Source organism: Hyaena hyaena, unplaced genomic scaffold (assembly GCF_003009895.1).
Source record: "Hyaena hyaena isolate Hyena2069 unplaced genomic scaffold, ASM300989v1 scaffold_5, whole genome shotgun sequence".
NCBI lineage: Eukaryota > Metazoa > Chordata > Mammalia > Carnivora > Hyaenidae > Hyaena > Hyaena hyaena.
In genome coordinates this window covers 4415838-4442270 of record NW_024080637.1, presented here as the reverse complement: position 1 = coordinate 4442270, position 26433 = coordinate 4415838, and the positions used below count along the sequence as shown (strand labels likewise).

The following is a 26433-nucleotide window of genomic DNA, read 5'->3' as shown; positions in this document are numbered from 1 at the left end:
CTGTCACGCACCTATGGCGCATGAATTTGTCCCCGTGGGCCCTTAGAGATGTTTCTGTCACTTTGTAGCCTGGATTCCCGGAATTCCGTCTTCTGGCCTCAATACTGCTGTGTTTGAGAGATGAGAAAACTTTGGGTTCCCCTACTTGTAGCTCTGCCATGTTGACTCCCCCCCCCAAAAAAAAACTTTACTGGGAGATTTTATTTTTAAAGGCTTTAAAACTATAGGATAAAAAGTAATAGGCTCCATTTCATTCTTTCAGCTTTAGAAATGGGCAAAAGGATTTTGATGCTTTTACATTTGGAAAAGTTCATATAATTTAGGAAAACCTCATATTTTTCAAGTGACTCAACATTTTTATTTAGAAAAAGGAATTCCAGTCATACATGATGTGCTTTATCTTTTTTGTCAAAGTGTAAGCATGCTGGAATGTTTTTTTCTAGTCTAACAAATGCTTTCCAGTGCTTTATTTTTTTATTATTACTTTTTAAAATGTTTTATTTATTTCTGAGAGAGAGAGAGAGAGACCATGTGAGCAGGGGAGGTTCAAAGAGAGAAGGAGACACAGAATCTGAAATAGGCTCCAGGCTCTGAGCTGTCAGCACAGAGCCCGACGCAGGGCTCAAACCCACAAACCATGAGATCATGACCTGAGCTGAAGTCTGACGCTTAACCGACTGAGCCACCCAGGCGCCCACCACTGCTTTATTTTTTTAATAATTAAAAAATATGTATAGAAGATGAAAGACTTGATATTTTCCCTCATGTACTTATGTCTACTTTAAAAAATATCCAGTATAGGGGTGCCTGGGTGGCTTAGTCAGTTTAGTGTCCGACTTTTGCTTAGGTCATGATCTCGCGGTTTTTGGGTTCTAGCCCTGTGTCTGGCTCTGTGCTGACTGCCAGCTCAGAGCCTGGAGCCTGTTTCAGATTCTGTGTCTCCCTCTCTCTCTGACCCTCCCCTGCTCACGCTGTCTCTCTCTCTGTCTCCTAGAAATAAATAAAACATTAAAAAAAATTTAAAAAAAATAAATAAAAAATATCCAGTATAAAGTAAACGTTACTCTTATTTTCAGGATTGTCTAATATGATGTCGGATGGTGAATTTCTGCGAACTAGTTGTGGATCTCCCAATTATGCAGCACCTGAAGTCATCTCAGGCAGGTAATAATGGGTGGGTGGAGATGAAGCTTTTCATAATCTTTTGTTCATTTTAATAACAATTATGTATTCTGTTTGGAGGATAAGATTAACACAGTAGGAACAAGTTGCCCTTTTAATTTTTCCATTCTTTAAGAGAGAATAGCTTTATTGAATAATTTTTTAAATAGTTTAGATTTTGTTACAAGTATATTTAAGGACTTTTTCTTTTTTCCAGGTATAATTTTTATTCTTAGTTATATTTGATATTATTAATGATACAGTAATAACAGAGAATGAATGTTTGTTGGACATAATTACAAAAGAATTGAAGCATTAAGTGCTTGATAGGACAGTATTAGTGTTCTTGGTCCCATTTAGGGTGGCAATATATAACACACCTAGGTTCCCCTGTGCAGAATGCAGAGGTATAAGTCACTTAGACATTGCAATGAAAAGAAAATATAAGGATGTAAGCAAAGAGTAAAGTGTTAATGGAAGAGATAAGAAGTGTACTGATGCTCATAAAACCCTTAGGTGAACTTTTTCTCTCTGTTCTCAAAGTTTCATGAGTCTGTGGTGATGCTAAATTATTGAAGAGAATTTAAAGGAGTTTTTCCATTAAAAAAAGACTGAAAGAAATCTTCATTTTCTTTATTTTGGAAAAGTACACATAAGAGAAAGCATTTGCTATATTCAAGCATTCCTATCAGATAGCCGTTAAATAATAATTTACGTATTTTTAAATAAAGTACTATATAGAGTTTGTTTTATGTTTTGTCTTTAGAAGATTGAGGTTTTTTTGGGGACAATATTGTCATTTCATGAAATTGAACTGTACAAGTAGAGTTCAGAACTTACCCATTGGTGTATATAAAAAATGTTTATACAGATTGCAGTGATAAACTGGAGACTTTCTACAGTGACCAATGTCTGATTTAAAAACTTAACAGAATTCTCTGAGAGAAAATACAGAAAAGGTATTATTGCAAGAACAGATATAGGAGTTTTGGATATTACATCAAATGACAGATAAATGATGTACCATTTTGAAATGGATTATATTCTTTTAATTGGAATAACAGATTTACTTTGTTACCTCAGACCCAGGTTTGTCAGTGTGCTATCAGGAGCATTTTAATACTGTATATAGGTGAGAGAAGAAGGGAATAATATTCCAGGCATAGGTTATGTGTAGCAAAGCTAACCTTAGTCCCGTGAGCTAACCTAACAAGCGTGGAATGAAAGTCATACTCAGGATAATGTTATACAGGACAAATACTGTCAAAGAGATGGCTGTAGAACTAGCTAGGCCCTGTAATTTTTCAAATACTCTATAAAATAGGTGTGTCAGGGAAAAAAATTCTGTTACATATGCACTTTTTTCCTTGTAGTTTTATGATAAAACAATTTAACTTATACACTATAGTATTTTTTTTTAAGTTTATGGTTATCTACTTTGATGTTTTCATAAAACAATCAACCATAGTTAAGTTTTATTTGTTTTAATAAGCCAATTAGTTCAGTAAGTTTGTGACAAAGAAAAATACTGCTTTCTTTTGGAAAACGTGAATAGTAATTGCTTAGACCAATTCTCTGTGGGGAACAAGTATTGAGTGTTGGAGTGTGGCCATGGCCCTCATTGAAGGCCTGCAAATCAATATAAACCAGGTTTGTACTATGTACATACAGAAACCGGCTACACGCGGATGAGGAAAGGCGATACTTGTATTTCAGGTTTGTGTTGTCGTCCTTTTTCTTAGATTGTATGCAGGTCCTGAAGTTGATATCTGGAGCTGCGGAGTTATTTTGTATGCCCTTCTTTGTGGTACCCTCCCATTTGATGATGAGCACGTACCTACGTTATTTAAGAAGATCCGAGGTGGTGTTTTTTATATCCCAGAATATCTAAATCGTTCTGTTGCCACTCTCTTGATGCATATGCTGCAGGTTGATCCCCTGAAACGAGCAACTATCAAAGATATAAGGTGATTATTCTTTTTGAAACTGTTATGTGAATTTTGTAGTATTAATAACACTAATTGAATGCCTGCTTTATGTTAGTCTCTGTAACACTTAATTGCATAGGCATTTTACTTTCCTTTTTACACATACCTGATCAGGTCACTCATCTTTTTAAATATTTCAGATTGGGCACACCTGGGTGGCTCAGTCGGTTAAGCATCTGACTTCGGCTCAGGTCACGATCTCAGGGTTAGTGGTTTCAAGCCCCATGTCAGGCTCTGTGCTGACAGCTCAGAGCCTGGAGCTTGCCTTGGATTCTGTGTCTCCCTCTCTCTCTGCCCTTCCCCCTCTTGGGCTCTGTCTCTCTCTCTCTCTCAAAAATAAATAAATGTTAAAAAAAATTAAAAATATTTCGGATTGTTTCCCAAACGTTTTAGCTTAAGTAGCAAATCCTTCAAGGCCCTTTCTAATAAGGCTCCATTTCCTTTTGCTGAAGTCTCAGTCCTCACCACATGCTGGTACCAGTGCCTCATCTACACTCAGCTTCTCTTTGTTCTTCAAAGAGCATATATTTTATGCCTTTATGTTTTAATTTATATTACTGTCTCTGATGCCTTTTCTGTCTTTTTTTGACCTAATAGATTTGCATTCATCCTTTAAAATTCTTATGTATCACCTCCTGTGTGAAATGACTTCTGATACCTCTAGGCAGTGTTAGTTGCTTCCACTTCTGTGATTTCCACATTTTGTTCATGGTTTTATTTTGTCATTGTCACTTGTATCTAGCTGTTACTCAGTGCATCTTCCTCCAGTCCTAAATTATTACATAAGGGTAGAGAGAGTGTCTTACCCATCTTAGTACACACAGTGCTAGAAGGCCCACGAGTGTAGTATACGCTGAGAAACTATTTGAATAAATTTCAGGGGTGGCTCAGTCAAGTGTCCAGCTCTTGATTTTGGCTCAGGTCATGATCTCACAGTTGTGGGATCGGAGCCCTGTGTCAGGCTCTGGGCTCACACTTTGGAGCCTGCTTGGGATTCTGTCTCTCCCTCGCTCTTTGCCCCTCCCCTGTGTACGCATGCATGTGTTCTCTCTTTCTTTCTCAAGATAAGTAAACTTAAAAAAAAGTGAATACATTTCAAATGGAATACAAATGAAATGAAATTTATGTATTTTATATATGGTTGATGAAATAAAGCATTATAAGTTTTGCTAAGATTTTGAATAAAAAAATAACTGCTAGCACTGTGAAGGATTTCTTGTTATGTGAGAAACTTTGGAACGTGCAGTGTTACTGTGAATAGGACCTTGATCTAGCATACACAACCCACGGTAATTCATTACCTTCTAGTTTTTATTTACCGTGTTATGTTTCCCAGGGGTGTTTTTTTCTTTCTTTCTTTTTTTTTGTTCTTACCTAACATTTCATCACTTATTTATTTATAAACACATTCTTTACCATCTCTCCAGAAATCTCTCCTCTTATAAGCCAGAATGGCTGTTTAGAGACCTTGGACTCTTAGACTGTTTAAAGGATGGACATAGAGGTTGTTGGTTTTGTTTGTTTGTTTGTTTTGTTTTTAACAAAACAATAGCTGCTGATCTCTTTTGCAAGCAGGGACTGATTGCTTTTGCATTTGTATACTTTTTTCTTACCCTAGCTTTTATTCAGTGGTCCAGGCCTCATACATAAAATAAATGTGATTGAAAATGAGCACCAAGTTTAATTATGGAAATGAACTTAGCAGGAATAAAACCTTTTGTGTTCACAATTTTTTGTTTTTTTGTTTGTCTGTTTGTTTTAAATTAAACCTTGTGCCAGCATGGGGCTTAAACTCACAACTCAGAGATCAGGAGTCAACATGCTGTATGGACTGAGCCAGCCAAGCACCTGGGTCACTTAATTGGCTTTTCCTTAGAAAGAAAACTATAGATGCTGATACATATATTTGCACTTGTTTCTGTCAGCACATTCATTTAGAATAGGAAAAGTACTGATTCCTCTTGTGTTAAAATCGATACTTGTATATTTACAAGTTTTAGATGAAAATTGTAAATAAAAGTCTATTAGGATGAAGTAATTTATACATATGGATTTGATATAAGATAGCAGCATTCAGTACAAGTAGAAACTTCCACTTATAAAAAGATAGTGGCATTCATTTGTGTTCTCAAGATAACTTGAATTTATAGTTTCCGTTATTTTTTATTTATCCAAATTCAGTTTTTTAATGTTTGGGATTCTTGATTCAATAAAATGCAGTTCAGCAGGGAAAGAATTACTAATTATTGAACAATTATTGTATACCAGGCATTTTGCTAGATATTGACATATAGCACTGCGTGGTCTCTTAATAGGTAGCTGCTATTATTTTCATTTTACATACCATAAAACAGAAGCTTAAAATGGTTATTTGTTTGCTCTTATTAAATGTTAGGTTATTTAAGTTAGGAATCAAGTATTAACATACACCAGGCATTGTGTATTTGATATGAATTAAATGTTGAGTAAATCTGTGTGTGTGGAAAATTACACAGCTAATAAGAGGCAGAAGTGAGTCTCAACTCAGAAATGCCTGAATTCAAAACCTGTCCTGTTTCCACTAACCCACACTGCTGCGTCAGTTCTATGACAGCTGTCCTTCCTTTGTTATACCAAAATATTTTATCTTTGTTATGCTGTTACATTCTTTTCTTTTCTTTTCTTTGTTTAAAGAAAAGTAACTATTTCATAGAGGGGAAAAAAAAAAAGCTGGGAGGGAGTTTTCTGAACCAAAACCCACTAGAGAAAAGAGATCAGGCTGATGACAGTTTCTCACTGGCTGCTGTCACAGTCGTGATCAGCATAGCTTTCCCTGGTGGGGTCTGTAAATGATACTGAGTGGTAGGGCTCTCCCTTCTAGCCTCCCTGCTCTCTTTTAGCTATGTTTCCCTTTATTCTCACACTTACTAGTGGTTTTGTGGCCCAGCTGAACTTAACACAAGCTCAGAGGTGCTTTATCTGCTACTGTGGAAGGTATGGGGTGTGGATTGACCCACCGGGGTTTCAAATCTCACTCCACTCGGGAGTCGCCTGCCAACCTCCAGGATCCAAGTTGTGCCCCTCTGTAGCATCCAGGGTGGAGTTGGGCTGGCTGCAAAGAGGAGGTGCCCCACAGGGTCTCCCCTCCACAGCACACCTTGGTCCGTGCATCCACAGGTGCATTCTCAGGCCTGTGGGTGGTGGGCGGACCAAAAACACCCACACGCAGATGACTTAGCCCACCAGCTTATGGAGCACTGAGAGCAGAGCTCCCTTCCTTCCGTGGTCGTGGTGGCATTGGCCTCGGGGTCGAGGTGCCCATGTCCTATATCCCAAGTTGTTATGCTACTACATTCTTATAGTTATTTCCATATAGGTCTTATTTTTCTTAAAAGGTGGTAAGCCGTTGGAGGCTAGAAAATATATCTCCGTATTCATGCATTTAATCATTTTTCATTTTATTATTCAGTAATTATTTATTTAGCATCTATTCTGCTCAAGGCCCTAGAGTACGTTCTGGGAATAGAGTGAGAGACAGGATAGACATTGTCTTCATGAAAATAACATTTTTGTATTCTCCCACGTGCCTTAAATTTAGTATTACTGTTATTACTACTAATAATAGTTAATACAATGTATGCTTAAAAGTGAAGGGTCTGAAGTTCATCTTTTAGTATGAATCCTAGTTTTTCTGTTTACTGTCAGCATACTACTTATTCTTTTTGTGCCTTAGTTACATCATATATAGTGGATATGTTGGGAGGAAGTCTTAAGTTGAACCATGTGAATTTATTTCTGTAGGTCTAAAAACAGCTGAATATCAGAAACTTTAGACATTCAACCTAATATAGTTAAAAGCTCTTAGAATAATGCCCAGCACACCATGTTAACATAGAAGACACCTTTTAGCTGCAGTTAAAGAAGTTTGGACATACTGTGAAATTTCTAAAATTTGGTAGTCTTTACAATTCATTTGGTCTCCTTTTAAAAAATATTTTTGAGGGGTGCCAGTTAAGCGTCCGACTTTCGCTTAGGTCATGATCTCACGGTTCGTGGGTTCGAGCCCCGCGTCCGGCTCTGTGCTGACTGCCAGCTCAGAGCCTGGAGCCTGTTTCAGTCTGTGACTCCCTCTCTCTCTGACCCTCCCCTGCTCACGCTGTCTCTCTCTCTCCTAGAAATAAATAAAAATATTTAAAAAAAAATATTTTTGAGTATGGTTGACACACACTGTTACATTATCCTCAGGTGTACAACATAGTGATTCAACTTCTCTATGTGTTGTGCTATGCTCACCACAACTGTAGCTGCCATATGTTATCACCTAATGCTATTACAGCATCATTGACTATATTCCCTGTGCTGTGCCTTTTATTCCTGTGACTTACTCATTCCATAACTGGAAGCCTGCATCTCCCCCTCGCCTTCTCATTTTGTCCATCCTTTCCAATACCATCCCCCTTCCCTGGCAGCCATCTCTTCTTTATTTATAGGTCTGATTCTGCTTTTTAACATTTGTTTATTCATTTCCTTTTTTTGGATTCCACCTATGAGTGAAATAATGTGGTATTTATTTTTCCTCAGATTTACTTCATTTAGAATAATACCTTCTAGGTCCATTCATATTGTTGCACATGTCACAATACCATCTTTTTGAAGGGCTGTGTAATACTCCACCATACATGTATTCCACATGTTCTTTATCCATTTGTCGATAGACACTTAGGCTCTATATAATATATATATAATATATAGACACTATAGAATATATCTTGGCTATTGTAAATGGTGCTGCAGTAAATACAGGAGTGCTTATATATTTTTTGAATTAATGTTTTTGTTTTCTCTGGGTAAATACCCAGTAGTGAAATTATTGGATCATATGGTATTTCTATTTTAACTTTTTTTAAGTTTATTTATTTATTTTGAGATTATAATCTTGTGTGTGTGGGAGGAACAGAGAGAGAGGGAGAGAAGAATCCCAAGCAGGCTCCACACTGTCACTGCAGAGCCCAGTGTGGGGCTCAAACCCATGAACATGAGATATGACCTGAGCCAAAACCAAGAGTCAGACACTTAATCAACCGACTGAGCCACCCAAGTGCTCCTCTATTTTAAAATTTTTGAGGACTCGCTGTACTGTTTTTTACAGTAGCTATACCAGTTTACATTCCCAGCACCAGTGTACAAGGGTTCCTTTTTGTCTGGAGCATTGCTAACATTTACTATTTCTTGTCTTTCTGATTTTAGCTACTCTGACTATTGTAAGGTGATACCTTGTGGTTTTGATTGTGATTTCCCTGATTACAGAGGTTGAACATCTTTTCATGTGTCTGTTGGCCATCTGTATGTTTTCTTTGGAAGAATGTCTATTCAGGTCTCTGCCTATTTTTTAATCGATTGTTTTTTGTTTTGTTTTGGTGTTGTGTTGTATAAGTTCTTTATATATTTTGAATATTAACCCTTTATTGGATATGTTATTTGCAAGTATCTTTTCCCATTTGGTAGGTTGCCTTTTTGTTTTGTTGATGGTTTCCTTCACTGCAAAAGCTTTTTATTTGATGTAGTCCCAGTAGTTTGTTTGTGCTCTTGTTTCCTTTGACTTAGGAAACATACATAGAAAAAAGTTGTTACGGCTAGTGTCAGAGATATTATTGTCTGTGCTTGCCTGTAGGAGTTTTATGGTTTCAGATCTCTCACTTAGGTTTTTAATCCATTTTGAGTTTATTTTTTATATGTTATTAGAAAGCCATCCAGTTCCATTCTTTTACATATAGGTGTCCAATTTTCCCAGCATTGTTTATTGAAGAGACTGTCTTCTTCATTATATTTTCTTGCCTCTTTTGTCATAGAGTAATAGACCATGTAAGCATAGGTTTATTTCTGGGCTCTCTGTTCTGTTCCATTGATACGTGTGTCAGTTTTTGTGTGAGTACCATACTGTTTTGGTTACTGTAGCTTTATAGTGCACCTCGAAATCTGGGATTGTGATCCTTTCAGCTTTTTTTCTTCCTCAATATTGCCTTAGCTATTTGAAGTGTTTTTTAGTTCCATGCAAATTTTAAGATTGTTATAATTCTGTGAAAAATTGCTTTGGGTAGTTTGGACATTTTAACAATGTTCATTCTCGGGCATCTGAGTTAGTCAGTTAAGCATCTGATTCTTGATCTTGGCTCAGGTCATGAGCTCCTGGATCTTGAGATCCGCTGACAATGCGGAGCCTGCTTGGGATTCTCTCTCTCTCTCTCTCTCTCTCCCTTTCTGCCCTTCCCCTGCTCGTGTGTGTGTGTGTGTGCGCGTGTGTGTGTGTATGCACGCGCGCATTCTCTAAGTAAATAAATAAACTTTAAAAAAAATTCATTCTTCCAGTCTGTAAGCATGGTCTTTAGCTTCATTAGTCAAAATTTATTCCTAGGTATTATTTCTGGTGCATTTGTAAATGGAATTGTTTTCATAATTTCTCTTTCTAGTACTTTATTATTAGTGTGTAGAAATGCAATTGATTTGTAGGTATCTGCAATTTTCACTAATTTCTTGAAAAATACTAGAATTAGTTTTTTGGTAGTCTTTAGGATTTTTTACGTATAATATGTCGTTTGCAAATAGTGACAGTTTGACTTTCTTTTTTTTTTTTTTTTTTACCAATATGGATCCCTTTTGTTTCCGTTTCTTGTCTGATTGCTATAGTTGGGATGTCCAGTACTATGTTGAAAAAAGTGGTAAGAGTAGACATCATTGTCTTGTTCCCCATCTTAGGGGAGAAGCTCTTGGTTTTTCACCATTGAGTATGATGTTAGCTGTGGGTTTTTCATATATGGCTTTCTATCATGTTGAGATCTTTTCCCTCTGAACCCACTTTTTTGGAGTTTTTCTTCATGAACAGATACTGAATTTTGTCAAATGAGATGATCATTTGATTTTTGTTTTGTTGATTTTGTGTATTAGGGTGATTGATTTGCAAATGTTGAACCATCCTTGCATCCCCCAGAACAAATCCCACTTGACTGTGATGAGTGATCCTTTTAATGTGTTGTTTAATGTGTTTTGTTTTTTTTTTTTTAAAGATTTTTGTGTCTGTTCATCAGGGATATTGGCTGGTAATTTTCTATTTTTGTAATGTCTTTGTCTGGTTTTGGTATGAGGATAATGCTGGCCTCATAGAATGTATTTGGAAGTTTTCCTTACTCTTTTTTTTTTCTTTTGACAAGTTTGAGGAGAATAGTAAGTATTAACTCTTCTTTCAGTGTTTCACTGTGAATCCATCTGATCCTGGACTTTTATTTTTTGGTAGGTTCTTCATTACTGATTCAATTTTGTATATTAGTTTGGTCTGTTTAGATTTTCTATTTCATCCTGATTTAGTTTTGGAAGACTGTATCTTTCTAGGAATTTATCCACTTTTTCTTGGCTATCCAGTTTGTTGGCATATAACTTTTTGTAATATTCTCTGATAATCCTTTGTATTTTTGTGGTATCAGTTGTTAGTCCTCCTCTTTTGTTTCTCATTTTATTTGGGCCTTTTTTCTTTTTTTTCCTGATGAGTCTGGTGAAGGGTTTATCAATTTTGTTTATGGTTTCAAAGAACCAGTGCTTGATTTTTTTTTCCTACTGTTTTTTAGTCTTTATATCATTTATTTCTACTCTGATCTTTATTATATGCTCCAACTCACCTTGGACTTTGTTCTTCTTTTTCTAGTTCCTTTTAGGAGTAAGATTAGATGGTTTATGTGAGCTTTTATTTATTTGTTTATTTTTAGTTATTGAGGTAGGCCTATATTGCTATATAATTCCCTTAGAATTGTTTTCACGCATCTTGGAGATTTTGGATGGTTGTGTTTTCATTTTCATGGAGTCTCCATAACTCATTGAGTCTTAAGTCATGCATCGAATTGGTTATCAGATAGTAGTGACAGACAATTTCTGATGGCTGTGTAGTAGCCCATGGGAAATAAACTGATGCTGTCTCGGGCAAACCCTCATAAACATTCTGGATACGGGTTCCCTTGATAGAGCTAATTCATAAACTGACTCCTGAAAATCAAAAGCTGGGAGTATAACTTTTTAACTGGCAATTTTTTTATGGTAAATAATTTGGTCCTTTGTCTAAATGAATGAATTAAAAATAAAAATGTGAATTCTTTCCCCTTTTTATGATTTTTAAACATTTTTTGATAATTTATATACCGTAAGTTTGCTCCTTGTATAATTCAGTGGTTCTTATATATTCACCAAGTTGTAGATTTGTCACAATTTTTTAAAAATTTAACATATATTTATTTTTGAGAGAGAGCACAAGCAGGCGAGGGGCAGAGAGAGAGAGCCATAGAATTGGAAGCAGGTGCCAGGCTCTGAGCTATCAGCACAGAGCCTGATGCATAGCTAGAACCCATGGACCATGAGATCATGACCTGAGCCGAAGTCAGCCATTTAACCAGCTGAGCCACCCAGGCTCCCCATTCATCACCATTTTCTAATTCCCTAAGAAAAACTCCATACTCTTTAGCAGTCATTACTCATTTTCCCCTCCTTTTATCCCTTGGAAGCCAGTAATCTACTTTCTGCCTTTACATATTTGCCTATTCTGAAAGTTTCATATAAATGGAATCATATAGCATGTAGCCTTTTAAGTCTAGCTACTTTCATGTAGCATAATGTTTTCAAGGCTCCTTCATGATGTAGCATGTATCAGTTCTTCATTCCCTTTTTCTTGAAAAGTACTCCATTGTATAGATACAGTACATTTTGTTCATCCGTCATTTAATGGATACTTGAATTGTTTCCACTTTTTGGCTCTTAAGAATAATGTTGCTATGCACATTTGTGCACAAGTTTTTTATGGTCACGTTTCCATTTCTTTTGGGTGTATGCCTAGAGTTTGCAATTCTTGTATGTTGTTGCTGCTGCTCTTCTTGTTTAGTGATTTTACTGAACTAATTCCATAAATTTTATATATTTTCTCATGGTTGGCCACAGAAATCTCTGCTTGGTTAGCTTAATGGTCACCTTATTATTAGAGCTTTCCTCGAATGCGTTGATCTAAGGAGTCTTCCAGCCTTTGCTGTGCACATGTCTTCATTGCTCCAGTGAGAAGCTCATAACTCTGCTTTAGTCTTCACTTCCTTCCTGTCAGCACAGAGCTTCCATGTGAGCCAGTAATTAGAAATGAGGGTAGTTCTTGGACATATATACAGCCCTGCATATGGACATGGCCTTCTTGAGTCCCAGGAATATATTAGAGTATTTCAAAGATCGCAGTGGAATTCTTATTCCTCAAGTTTTCATTTTAAGGGTTTTGGTTAGCTTCTTTCTTGCTCCAACTCTTACTGCCTCTTTAGGCAGCAGGGATGTCAGACAGATGCCATTGATTGTTTTTGACAAATGTTCCAGGGAGAAGGCTGTTTGCAGTGAGGGAGCTCTGAAATCAGGTCAGATAAAGACAAGGCTCGCAAAGTGGAGATTTTCAGGGAACTGCCAGACATGTCAAATAATGACAGTTGTATAGGGATAGGACTTTGGAGAATTCTAAACCTATTCTGCTCTTCTAAACCAATTTCCCCTTAGTGGTTGTTAGGCTGCTAGTTTTCTGGGCTACCATGATTGTGATGCTGTTGGTTTTCAAGGCTACCATGGAAATGGGGGAAAGGAAGGTGGATACAGGGCAGTTTAAAATGTCTCACATCTCACTGTTTTTACCGAGATCAGCTGTTTTCCTGAGTAAATACTTCTCAGGTTTTTGCAGGCTTTTTTTGGTTAATTTCCAGAGTTCTGGAAGAGTCGGTTTGATCATTTTTGCTAGTAATCTTCATGTTTTTATGGAAGAGTGAATTTTTGGAGTTCATTTGAAAGTGCTCATCTTCCCTATTTGTCATTGATATTTTAAAAATGTTAGACATACAATTTCTTACATCTATTTCTTTTGAAGAAATTAACACCTCACATTTTTATCAAGCCTTGGGTGCTTAGTCTGATACCGGAAATAAACACATTAATGAATTCATTTTGGTTTTCATACTGAGTGTATTCATCATTTATTTATTTTGCATCTATTGAGCATTTACACAATATTGGTAATGGAATATAACTAAGTAAGGCATGATGCTGTTTCAAGGAGCTCTGAGTTTATTGGGTAAGATTAAGAAAAAAAATCAACACCTATAATCATCACCATGTCAGGCGGTGAGTGTTCTGTACAAAGATCTACTAGACGCTGTAGAAGATTTACTTTTGTATCATCCTTGGGGCCTGGCATACCATTATTTCCCTGGGACTGCTGCACGAGCATCGTCAACATCATCATCATTTTTGTCTTTTCGATTCAATTTCTCTGTCACAAGCAGAATGATCTTCACAGAATGCAGATTAGATCAGGTCACCGTCACCCCTGTCTCTGTAAATTCTTTCACTGATTTTCATCAAGTATAGGTTCTAGGCCCCAAATCTTTCTTACCACTTCCAGCTGTCAGAAATGTCTGATATGTTTTGACCTTCCCACCTGTAACTCATGCTCTCATGACAGTGACCTCAGTCCTCTTGCTGCTTGAACATGGCACAACTCTTTCTTGTCTCAGTCTTTACGTGTATTGTTTCTTTTGCTGGGAATACCTGTTTCCCAGCTCTTTGCTTAGCTGATTTCTGATCATCCTGTTATCTGCTTAAATACCACTCAGTAGCTTCCCTAATCAGATGCATCCCATTCTTTTATATATTATTTTACAGTGTGCTTTCCACTAAGAATTGTGATCACAGGATTTTCATGTTTGTGCATTTGTAACTGTGTATTTATTTTTTTTTTGAGCATTTGTTGTATCTATACAGCTAGAATATAATCTCTGTGAGGATGAGAGTCCTTTTGTCATAGTATAACCTTAAAAATTTATTTTTATTAAAACTTTTTTTAATGTTTACTTTTTTTCAGACTTACTATTTTTATTCTAGAACTTTCAAATATAAGTTATATCATTTTTCATGAAACAAGAACAAAAATCTTCATCTGGGAGAAATTTTTAAAACTTTTTGGCACAAGATGGATAATTAAGTTTTTTAATATTTAATGGACTAGTTAGCCAGGAATATCTTGAAAAACCATGATGATTAACAGGAATTACTAAAAGACGTTTTTTTTGGAAATACTCGTTTTTCTCGTTTTATTGTAATTCGTCACTAGACTCTCCCTGTGATGCCGTGTGGTGCTCCACTCTGTTTTTGTTTTTTTGTTATTTTTTTTTAATAGTTTATTGTCAAGTTGGTTTCCAGATAACACCCAGTGCTCATCCCCACAAATACCCTCCTCCATGCCCATCACCTGCCTCCCGTTCCCCCAACCCTGTCTGCCCTCAGTTTGTTCTCAGCATTCAAGAGTCTCTCATGGTTTGCCTCCCTCCCTCTCCCCCACTATTTTCCCCCGTCTTCTTCCTCATGGTCCTTTGTTAGGTTCTAATCCTAATCCTCCTATACGTTCAAACATATGGTATTTGTCCTTCTCTGCCTGACTTATTTCGCTCAGCATAACACCCTCAAGGTCCATCCATGTTGCTACACATGGCCAGATTTCATTCTTTCTCATTGCCATGTAGTATTCCATGGTATAGATAAACCACATCTTCTTGATCCATTCATCAGTTGATGGACACTTAGGCTCTTTCCATGTTTTGGCTATTGTTGAGAGTGCTGCTGTGAACATTGGGGTACATGTGCCCCTATGCATCAGCACTCCTATATCCCTTGGGTAAATTCCTAGCAGTGCTATTGCTGGGTCATAGGGGAGTTCTTTTGTTTATTTTTTGAGGAATCTCCACACTGTTTTCCAGAGGGGCTGCACCAGTTTACATTCCCACCAACAGTGTAGGAGGGTGCCCGTTTCTCCACATCCTCGCCAGCATCTAGAGTCCCCTGATTTGCTCATTTTAGCCACTCTGACCAGTGTGATGTGGTATCTCAGTGTGGTTTTGATTTCTATTTCCCTGATGAAGGATGCTGAGCATCATTTCATGTGTCTGTTGTCCATCTGGATGTCCTCTTTGGAGAAGTGTCTGTTCATATCTTTGCCCATTTCTTCACTGGATTGTTTGTTTTTTGGGTGTGGAGTTTGGTGAGTTTCTTATAGATTTTGGTTACTAGCCCTTTATCTGATATGTCATTTGCAACTATCTTCTCCGATTCCATCGGTTGTCTATTACTTTTGTGGGTTGTTTCCTTTGCCGTGCAGCAGCTTTTAATCTTGATGAGGTCCCAGTAGTTCATTTTTGCTCTTGACTCCCTTGCCTTTGGGGATGTAATGTTTGTTTATTTTTGAGAGACACAGAGAGCACAAATGGGGGAGGGGCAGAGAGAGAGGGAGACACAGAATTCCAAGCAGGTTCTAGGCTCTGAGGTGTCAGCACAGAGCCCGATGTGGGGCTCGAACTCATGAGCCGTGAGATCATGACCTGAGCTGAAGTCAGATGCCCAACCAACTGAGCCACCCAGGTGCCCCAAAAAGTTTTTAAAAAATGTTTGTTTGTTTTTTTGTTTATTTATTTATTTAGAGAGAGCGATAGCAGGAGAGGGGCAGAGAATCCCAAGTAGGCTCTGTGCTGTTCATGTGGGGCTCAAACCCACAGACTGTGAGTTCATGACCTGAAGCTGAAATCAAGAGTCAGATGGTTAACCAACTGAGTCATCCAGGCGCCCCATCATCATATACACTTAGCTGATATTCATAAATGAAACAATCCGTCAATAGAAAGCATTCTAGTAAAATATATATTGATCTGAATTTAGCTTAGGGAGTGCCCAGTTCTATCAGTAGCAATGTTTGTGCACAAAGGAATAGTACATGTTAGTCCGATGAAAAGGGATGGGATATTCTAGGATGGTAGTAGTTACATCATGTACAGATGCCCAGAAGTGTGAGAAAATAAGATTTAGGAGAGCGATTATGAAACTTTTTGGTTTTAGTATTCCTTTACAGTCTTAAAATTGAGGATTCCAAAGAATTGTGTTTTTTTAATGCAGGTTATATCAATATCTGAGAAACTTAAAAGAGACATTTAATTCACTTAAAAATAATGCTAAAGCAGTACCTTTACTACTTGTTAATCTAAATAAATAGCGTCTCTGAAAAATAACCAAAAAGAAAATGGTAACAAGAGTGGCGTTTTTCAGATTCTCTTAAGTATTGGGCTTAATCCGAGACAGCGGCTAGGTTCTTCTGTCTACTTCTTCATTCCGTCTGTTGCAGTATGTTGTATGTTAATTACAGTGCATGAAGAAAGTCTGACATCAAATATGTGGTTGGAAAGGGAAGCACGCTTTTAATAGTCTTAGGCAGTTGTGGATATTCTTCTTTGATATTAAGCCAAAGCTTAACGTGTTAGTTGCAGTACCAAATGAAAAAAGATATCAGTGTACTTTTGTATTATATTACATTAAAATCCACAGGTCACTTTTGTGTTTTATCCATGTATGATTCTGTAACCTCATGTGTTGGTCGTTTTGAAAATACTGGGTTATTGAGTTAGAAAGATTTTCCAGATGGTGACCTGTTCATTATTACACTATTAGAAACCATATTCACTGTTACCACTCTAAAGTTATCAACAAAGTCTTTAGTAGGAAGCTGTGAAGCCAGTGGAGGCAGATACAAATTACATAAAATTCTAAAATTTAGCTTGAAAGCTTAAACTTTATCCTCGGCAACAAACACTACCAGTTGTTTCCTTTGAAGTGATAGGCTCGTTCTACTTACCTCTGAGAAAATTTCAGCCAAATATCTACGTCTGAATAGGGTGGGGGTCAATTAACTTACCCAGGGTCACATAGAGAACAGGTCTTTCTGATTCTGTCATATTGTACTGCTCCATGTATAAATTATTTGGGACTTGCTAAAGCCTGTTCTTACAATAGTGTATTGTGGTATTTTTCCTAGAGAGCATGAATGGTTTAAACAAGATTTGCCCACTTACTTATTTCCTGAAGACCCCTCCTATGATGCTAACGTCATTGATGATGAGGCTGTGAGAGAAGTGTGTGAAAAATTTGAGTGCACGGAATCAGAAGTCATGAACAGTTTGTACAGTGGTGACCCTCAAGACCAGCTTGCAGTGGCTTATCATCTTGTCATTGACAATCGGAGAATAATGAACCAAGCCAGTGAGTTCTACCTCGCCTCTAGCCCCCCAACTGGTTCCTTTATGGATGACAGTGCCATGCATATTCCCCCAGGCGTGAAACCTCATCCGGAGAGGATGCCACCTCTTATAGCAGACAGCCCTAAAGCAAGATGTCCACTGGATGCACTGAATACAACTAAGCCCAAATCTTTAGCTGTGAAAAAAGCCAAGTGGCATCTTGGAATCAGAAGTCAAAGCAAACCATACGACATTATGGCTGAAGTCTACCGAGCTATGAAACAGCTGGATTTTGAATGGAAGGTAGGAAATTGCAGTATATTAAGATCATTTGTAAAAGGTTGGTTTTTTTTTCTTTTTTTTCTTTTTGTGTTTATGTTTTTGTATCGTAAGCTGTTTGGAACTGTTGAGTTCTTAGGGTCAATAAAAAAGTTGTTTTTGATTTAGTGATTTAGATACAAATGTAGTGGTGGTGTTGCTTCTGGATGATAAATCCTGTTTTCCCCATTAATATACCACGTGCATTCAAAACTAGTGTAAGGATGACGAGTTGTTAGTGTGGGGGACCTCTGATATTTTTGATTTAGCGACTAGCATTCTTTGCCAAGAAGGAGTAAGTACTCAACCTGAAATCACCCAAGAAAATTGCCCACCTGTTTCCACCTGCATCATGGCAATAAAAAGTCATGTGTCTTCACCGAAGCTGTTTAACTTTTTGCTCTCTTTTTTTTTCCCCACTTGTTATAGCTGTTAGTGGTCAATACAAATGATACCATCAGTATATATTCCTTTAGTTAACAAATACTTTTCTCTAGGTTGAGAAAATCTCTTTTATTTGTCTAGTGCTTTTAATCCTTAGTTATGGTATATTTTTCTTACTCTCAGTCCTTAGTTTTCCTTTTTTCAAATTAGTGCTCAAATTCATTGCAATTCTCTTTGAGTCTGTGTTGAGGGAAAAACATTTTTTTTCCATCTCAGTATCCTTTTTCACTCTTGTTTCTTTATTGAAGACTATGAATATATTTTTAAAGGAAGAAGAAAAACATTCAAATGCACCATGCATATATTCATTTGACATGTTTGAAAAATTAGTCCTTTTCATTTTATTGTAACATGAAATGAATAAGCAAAATGATATTTCCTTAAATCATTTAAAAACATATCTGAAGCAATTCATTTAAAAGAGAGACATCAATGTCTTTAAAATTCCATACTGAAAAAAACTTGAAACTAATTTGATAGATGATTTGAAAACCCAGAATCGTCTTTTTTCTGAGCTGTAGTTTTCTTGTCTTCAAAAGGCAAATCATACTTCCTCACAGAAGTATTATTGCAATACTTAAATTCTGTGACAGTGCCTGTATATACTGCCTAATGCAAACCATTAACATATTGGTTCTCTTCTATTCCTTCTACTCCATATTAATAATAGGCAGAAATGTTTAAGTTGAGGCTGGGTAACCAGAATTACTGTTGATGTTTTAGAGTGGAGGCATATCTCGAATGAGAGCTAGACACTCTATAATCTCTAAGTTCCCTTTAAGTGTCAGTTGCTCTGTACAGACAGTACTATCAGTAGAGATTAAGTAAATACCAAGCTGTTATGTAATATGTATTTAAAAAAAGATCATTCAGAATTCCTACTCTACCCCATCTCTCTCATTTGTTTCTTTTGCTATTCTTTGCAATAAGAAGGAAGATATTTTTTAGTTTGTTATTTGTAACATTTTTCCTTAAAAAAAGATTTCCCATTTTAGGTAGTGAATGCATACCATCTTCGTGTAAGAAGAAAAAATCCAGTGACTGGCAATTATGTGAAAATGAGCTTACAACTTTACCTGGTTGACAACAGAAGCTATCTTTTGGACTTTAAAAGCATTGATGGTAAGGAAGCTATGCAGGCATGAGCTCTGAGAAGATAAAACTTGGCACTAGTTGAAAAGATGTTAAAATCATCTCAAAGACATGATGGTAGGTCTTCTGTACTGGTTTTTTAGTAATCCAGAGTTGACTAAAAATGTAAGTGAAATGGAAAGGTTTGAAGACATCTGGAGTATCTCTAATTCAGCACCTCTTCAAAAGAAATGCCTCCTTAGCATAAAAAAATTACTTGAAGTTGGTGGCTGTGGAGCAAAAGTAAGGAACAGTAGAGAAGGAATTTTTACCTAAACTTTGCTGATGTTGTCTGGTTCTTTGTCATATTTCCCCATTCATATGTTATTACCATTAGGATTGTAATATTTACACTTCCCTGTTTATCAGCCTCCTTCATCCTGGTTGGCCAAATGGTCTTTCCTGGGATTCAGCCCATTCGTCTGCCCCAGATGTCCAGGAGATGAAGGAATCTGCAGGTGGTTGTGGGTTGTGTCTAAGTACTTAATGTGTGCCAGAAGTCAAACCTTCATGAACCAAATGGGTTTGTTCAGTTCAGAGGCCCAAGTGGGATAAAAGCAGTAAACCACGGCCAGGTGCTAGATAAGAGTAGAACTGAGGTCAGAGTTGGGGAGGTTGTTTTCAATAGAATAGTTAAATTTTATTCTTGAACCACCACCACCAATAGCCGTATTTATATAGTCCCTGACCATCATCATCAGAATTACCCAGCATTCATATTAAAATGCAGATACTTGGGAACTACCCCTAGATCTACTAGATCAGAATCTCTAGAGGTGAGTCCTGGGAAATTGTAAGTCTTCATTTTTAACAAGATTTTCCTTGTCCCTCCTCCAGGCAGTCACAGTGTGCACTGAATGTTCAGAACCACTGTATGATGGCAACTTTTGTTTTTTTTAGTGATACCTTTTGTTGATATGCTGCAGGAAAATAATCCTCCAAGCATGTGCTTTCTTCCTATGGGGTATCAATTTGATTACAAGGCTGATGCCAAATACTGTATGACAGAAGGATTTAGGGGTGACATTTTGACTGTGTCAGTGTCATGATTGATTAGTGATGTCTTTTATGATTGTGGGAGGAAAGCCACCCCTGCTCCCCAGACTCTGAAACATGACACCCACTAAGTTGAGCTTGTTCACATTTGCTTACTTACTGTTTTGAATGTGGCATCTTCATGGAAGGGCTCAGACAATTACACCGTTCATGTAATTTGTTCTTCTTTGGTTCTTTTCAGATGAAGTGGTGGAGCAGAGGTCCGGTTCCTCAACACCTCAGCGTTCCTGTTCTGCAGCTGGCTTACATAGACCCAGATCGAGTTTTGATTCTGTAACAGCAGAGAGTCATTCACTCTCTGGCTCTCTTTCTGGCTCCTTGACAGGAAGCACACTGTCTTCAGTGTCACCTCGCCTAGGCAGCCACACCATGGATTTTTTTGAAATGTGTGCCAGTCTGATCACTACTTTAGCCCGTTGATGTTTCTCTAGTTTGTCTTTGTTATTGCACTGTGAAAATCAGATATATTCTTGAAATTATTATTTTATTTATGGATATCACATACTCTGGAATACTGATTGAGAGTCATGAATATTTCCAAGGGACACTCAATGCCATTGAATTACTGAAAACAAAAAAAGTCTGACATTTTATTTACCTGTAGACATCTGTAATTCTATTTGCCTATGATAAATTCATAGGCAGTACCTTTAATAGGTTAACGTTAGTGAAGATTATTGTTAATTTAAAATTGTGAGTTCACTATAGATGATTAATATACTCTCACTGGTGAACCGTCTCATCAAAGGATAGTTTGGCAATACCTTTTTGCTTTACTATTTAATGTAGGTAAATCCAGTTTACTTCCTAAAAAGTTCAGCAGGCTTTAAGTTGTGGTTATGCACCCTGTTCTCTTGCACAAGAAGATTAAAAAAATAATACGGCAGTTAGTAAGATAGTATTTAAATGTTAAAATCTTAAAGGCTTGTCCTCCAAATTTCAGAAACTAAGTTCTTCTAGAAGCTTTAGTTTTTGCAAATACTGCCTAGTGTTTTAACAGAAGGGCTGTGGTCCTGAAACAGGTAACTGGTTTTTCCAGGTTCTTTAAAAACAGCTGTAATCAGCTAGAGGCTTTGAGATTTCCTCGAATAATATATTTATCTTAAGAGCCTTCAATGTTCTACTCAGTATTGGGACATCTAGAATTGCAACAACTTTTGTGTTTTTCATAAACGTTATCATTTTTTAAAAAAATTTAACATCATTTTAAAACATGCCTTCAGAAGTACTTTCCTCAGATTATTTTTGGCTCTATTTATTTTTGTATTTCACCAAGCATGATAAAATAGCTAAATGAAACAAAACAAAATATCAGCAGTCCCTTAAGAGAGAACTCTTACCTTTGACTTAATGTATGTGGTGGTGGAGAGTTCTGTGTCTGTCCTGTTGTATCCCACACTGCTCATTCTTCATCTGAAGTTCAAATTTGTTATAGCAGCCGGTCTCCTCCCCAACCTTCCTACCACCATTGTCTTTGTTGTTTGATTCTTAGTGGCTGACCGACTTAGCTTTTACAGCTTTTCTGGGTCCCTTTCTTTGTTCTGTATCTTGGTTCTAGCCACCCAGTTTGAAACCATTGTTCTGGCCCTAAGGGCTTTTGTGTAGTTCCAAAGCTTAATAGGCTCTGACCTTCACTGTTGAGGCTGTTAGGGTAGGGAAGCCTGAAACATTAAAAAAAACAAAAAAAAAACAAACAAAAAACCAAACCCTCTCTTGAATAAATATGTGTTGTTTACATATATACATATATGTATTCAGACACCAGTGCTTTTAAAGGAAAACCAAACAGGTTCTTTGTTTTGCCTTGTGCAGGTTTTATTTTTTAAAGATTAAAAAGAAACCTGTATACAGCAGAGTAGATAATAGCTCATTGCTTATATTGTTTTAGTGAAAGTATTTAATTTTTAAATTATGTGTAATTTATCTAATTTGTATTTATCTATTCTTTTGTTTAATATGTTGTAATTAACACTCTCATTCACCTGAGTTACCCTAGGAAAGATTAAGCTCTTGAAAACAGGTTTCTCTTTGCCAAAAATGATGTTTTCTATCAAGAAGCAAATGAAAATGTTAGGCTAAGTTTCTCTTGTGTTTATGGAAGATAAGCATGTCTGTCTTTAAGTAGTTTTGAGTCAGGAGTTTGCAGTGTGTCACATCATATTGGCTTATAGAACTTTTTAAAAATGGTGTTAAGAACTTTTAAATCTGACTTAAATTGAAAGGAATCTTTGCTTGCCAGTTTAGGAAAGAGGGTGGGTTTACATTAAACTGTTTTAAATTTAAGCCTTTGAAAGGCTGCCATCTAGTGGCAACAAAGGGTACTTTTTGTAGTTTTTATAGGGAAAGCAGTCCTGCTGTTATTAGTCTGACGTGCATTATGCATAGGGCATAATTTTGGCCTCTCCAAATGTGTAAATACCTCTTTTGGGAAAAACAGGGCCACCTCATAACATTTTCTTGATTATGAATGGGATGACCTTAGAAATGAGGAATTAATCTGATGAGTCCTAGCCCCAGTGACAAAATCCCTAGGAATTTTGAAGGTGGAGAAACAGTAGCAAGGACTACAGTGGCATTTTAGCTCTGTAAGTCAGATATTAAAAACTTAGTCATATAAAAATTATTTTATATGGATGTTTATCACGTTTATTGAGAATTAAAAATATTTGCTATTTTCTCATTCTTGCCAGTATTTGTGAATACCTACACTTTGATGGTTACCTGTTGAATTTGAGGAGAACCAGGGTTGCAGTTTTGATTCCTGTATGCTCAAGTTTTTAAAGTACAGCTACTCTGTGACTCTAGAAGGCGTAGTAAATTGCTTTGTATAGAGAAGATTTCAGGAGGCTCAGTCCAGCCCAACAGGGGCTAGAACACTGTCCTGGGAAGCTCTTGTTGCTAATAAGCAGGAAGAGGGAAAGAATCAATTGCTCAATTCCCACATTTCAGTCTTGTAAGCTGGTTGATTGTAGATGTGGTATGTGGTAGTTAGATCTGGGTGAGAAGAATTTCCAGTTAAGATTCTGGAGGAGAGCTTCTATTATTAGGTTATAAAGACTTAATCACATCATGGAAATGGACTCCATGTGGTTCTGCAGTAGCACTCTGAAAGTGTTTCCCTTGAGATGCTCTGCTGAAAAACGAGCCCATTGAGCAAGTTTGGAAAATGTCACAGGCCTCTCCTGCCTGAGGATGGCAATGGATTATGAGCATTAAGACTTTGAAACGTCCTTCAGTGAAAAAAAAAAATACCATTTAACTTTAACCCTGCTTTGCCCAAAGTAATATAACTATCTTTTAAACTTAATATCCCATGGGAAAAGGCAATTTTGAAAAATACTTTGTCCCAGGTTGCTAAAATTAGAGTAGTTAAGAATAGAATTAAGATATCTTTTTCTCATCAGTTGTTGGAGAGAATATGGTTCAAAATCAGAAAAAATTCATGTTATTTAACCTGTGGACAAAATCATTGAGCAAATGCTGGACTACATAGAATTTTGTGTGTGTGCGATGTGTTTCATAGCACCTTGATCTTCTTAATCAGGTTGTGGTATTGTTTAGGAGCAAAATTTCTTCTGTGCTGTGTTGAACGGATAGCTAAAAAACCTTAAGATTATTTGTAAAAAAAAGGCCTACGAGACTAGTGACTGTTGATGACCCTGTTGGCAGTGAGTTCATGACCTTGATTCTCCCTTTCAAAATGTGTAGTCAGTGAACATTCTCTAAATGCTTTTATATAGGACACCATATTTAGATCTAATTCCTGATATCTTTAAATGTAGGAATCAGATAACATCTTTCATTGAGTAGGGAGATAGGCAAACTATTTCAAGTGGGTTTTTGTTTTGAAACAACAAACTTTTGAAATACTTTTGTAATCTCAAGTGTTCACATTCCTTAATACTAGTCCTCTATAAGAAAAATCTAGGAGCCTAAATTAATCAGAAGTAATGGTATTTCTGTGTCAGGGAATTGGGTTTATGTAGTCCAGACAATTCTCCATTTTCTGCAAATAGGGTTCCCATAACAGTTACATAATTGTGGGCTTGCTTTTTCTTATTCTCTAGCCAGTTTGTACTCAGGGAACATAAATTGGTTTTTTATATTAGATGAGACATAACTGAGAAAATAATCATAGAAAATGGTTACAGGTATTTTGACTATTTGAATTCATTACTTCTATTGTGCAGTTTACTCAGTTAAGCACTGTACAGATAAGCACTGTATCTTCCATTTATAAAATATGGATAAATGGATAAAATATAAAAAGCGTAGACCGTGCCTACCACAGACACTGTATCGTTGTCTATTCACTGGTTACGAATTTAAATCCTGGTAATGGCTGTGAAACCTCAATATCTAAATGCTAAACATCTTCACAGTTTTGTCCATCTTTGTTTTTAAAGATCTCCACCTTTTCAGTCTGGTATTACTTTACCTGGTCATTCTGTGACTTTTTAAATAGGGAATGTAACTTAATAATTCTCAGAGGCTCTATTAGGAACTCTGGATAAGGGATATGTGCAATCTGTTAGTAAGTCACACCTATGTTGGGCCTCAGTCTGTAACCTCTAAAGTGGGAGGAATAGACTAAAAGGCCTCTGAGGTACCTTTGAGCTTTAAAGTTCTGTCTTTGCCTTTTTTTATGTGATTTGTGTTAGTGTTCACTTTTTACATATTTAGAAATTTTATAGTGTGAATGTTCTGTATTTGTTCGGTGAGGTATTTTAAAGGCAAATACTTGAAAAAATTTTAATACAGCTGCCCTCGGGATTACAAATGGCAAAAATCATCCAGAAAACCAAACATGTTAAAACATCATGTGTACCTAGCGTAGGCAAAATAGTACTAATTTGAAGTGTGGGAAGTGTTTGGTACATTTTTATAGTGACTTTTAGATTCTGAGACCATGTCTATTAACTTATTTATTAATACCTTACAGCAACCTTGTGAGGTAACCATTTTCCAGATGAGGAAGCAGGACCACAGAGCTCTTCACAAAGCTTTAATGCCATACAAGTTTTGAGCGATGATCACTGCTGTTTCTTTGCCACTTACCTCCAGGGGAGAACAGTCTGACTCACTGAAACATCTGAGTAGCCGAGTCATAGATAAATACAGATCTATATTGCTTTCGAGTCTTAGAGTGACATAAAATAGTCTTAATTGAATATTTCTTAAATTATTTGAACTGGTTGATTGTACTAATACAATTACCTGAAGCATTTATGATTAGCATATTGATATTTTAAAATACTTCTGAGTTATTGAGGGTGCTTCCAAAACACTGAAGAAACTTTTAGGCATGAATCTTTAATTTTATTTAGAGGATTCTTGTAGCACAATCTTTATAAAAAGTAAAAGTAGCTCCAGCCCCTAACTTAAATTATCATAGGTTTTGACTGTTATCTGAATTAGGCTTACCTAAATTTCATATACAGATTGATAATTTTTCATTTTGTATGTGTATTTAGGTGATAAACACTATTTTCATAGAGGCTGTTTATATTCACAAACTACCTAATTATTGGCTTGATATTCTCCCAAATCTTTTTTTTTTTTTTTTTTTTTTAATGTTTTATTTATTTCTAGGAGAGAGATAGAGACAGCATGAGCAGGGGAGGGTCAGAGAGAGAGGGAGTCACAGACTGAAACAGGCTCCAGGCTCTGAGCTGGCAGTCAGCACAGAGCCCGATGCGGGGCTCGAACCCACGAACCGCGAGATCATGACCCAAGCGAAAGTCGGACGCTTAACCGACTAAGCCACCCAGGCGCCCCAATATTCTCCCAAATCTTAACAAAACTTTGAAACGTAATTTGTTTGATGAGCTTTAAAAATGATAGATTCCTTAAGCAAGTTGCTGGCATCCTTACTAGCTGTTCCACATATAATCATGATGCATTTGATGCCAGTGAACAGAAAGAGCATAAAGACCAGCAGCACTCACAGTCTAGACTGGGTTGAGCTTTAATTAAACTTTTCAGCCATAACCTGATAAAAATCAGGCTGGATCTCGAAGTTAGCAAGCAGACCGTGGGCTGGTATTAACGTGAGAGCCAGTGTCCCTGTTTACTGCCAGCCTTGTACAGCAGTGCCAGTTTGCAGCCGTGACTGCGATGTGACTTTCGGTAATAACTGTTTATGTCTAAAGCAGTTTAGATCTTAGGGAAGTAGCTTATTATTTGGACAAGCAAGGTAGGTAAATTCCAGTTACATTTAAAGTGCAATTAAGGAAATCCTAGAGTAGTAT

The 26433-nt window shown here is 36.8% G+C and overlaps 1 protein-coding gene across 1 annotated transcript in view; it reads left to right on the top strand.

The window, feature by feature from the left end:
• PRKAA2 (protein kinase AMP-activated catalytic subunit alpha 2) overlaps nucleotides 1–25734 on the top strand; it is a 72646-nt gene extending 46912 nt beyond the window's left edge. Inside the window, exons 5-9 of the mRNA XM_039238865.1 lie at nucleotides 1077–1164; nucleotides 2904–3128; nucleotides 17032–17536; nucleotides 18991–19117; nucleotides 20364–25734. Coding sequence (XP_039094796.1) covers nucleotides 1077–1164; nucleotides 2904–3128; nucleotides 17032–17536; nucleotides 18991–19117; nucleotides 20364–20602 — 1184 coding nt within the window. The 3' untranslated portion in view covers nucleotides 20603–25734. The remainder of the gene's footprint in view (nucleotides 1–1076; nucleotides 1165–2903; nucleotides 3129–17031; nucleotides 17537–18990; nucleotides 19118–20363) is intronic.
• Nucleotides 25735–26433: the final 699 nt, after the last annotated feature.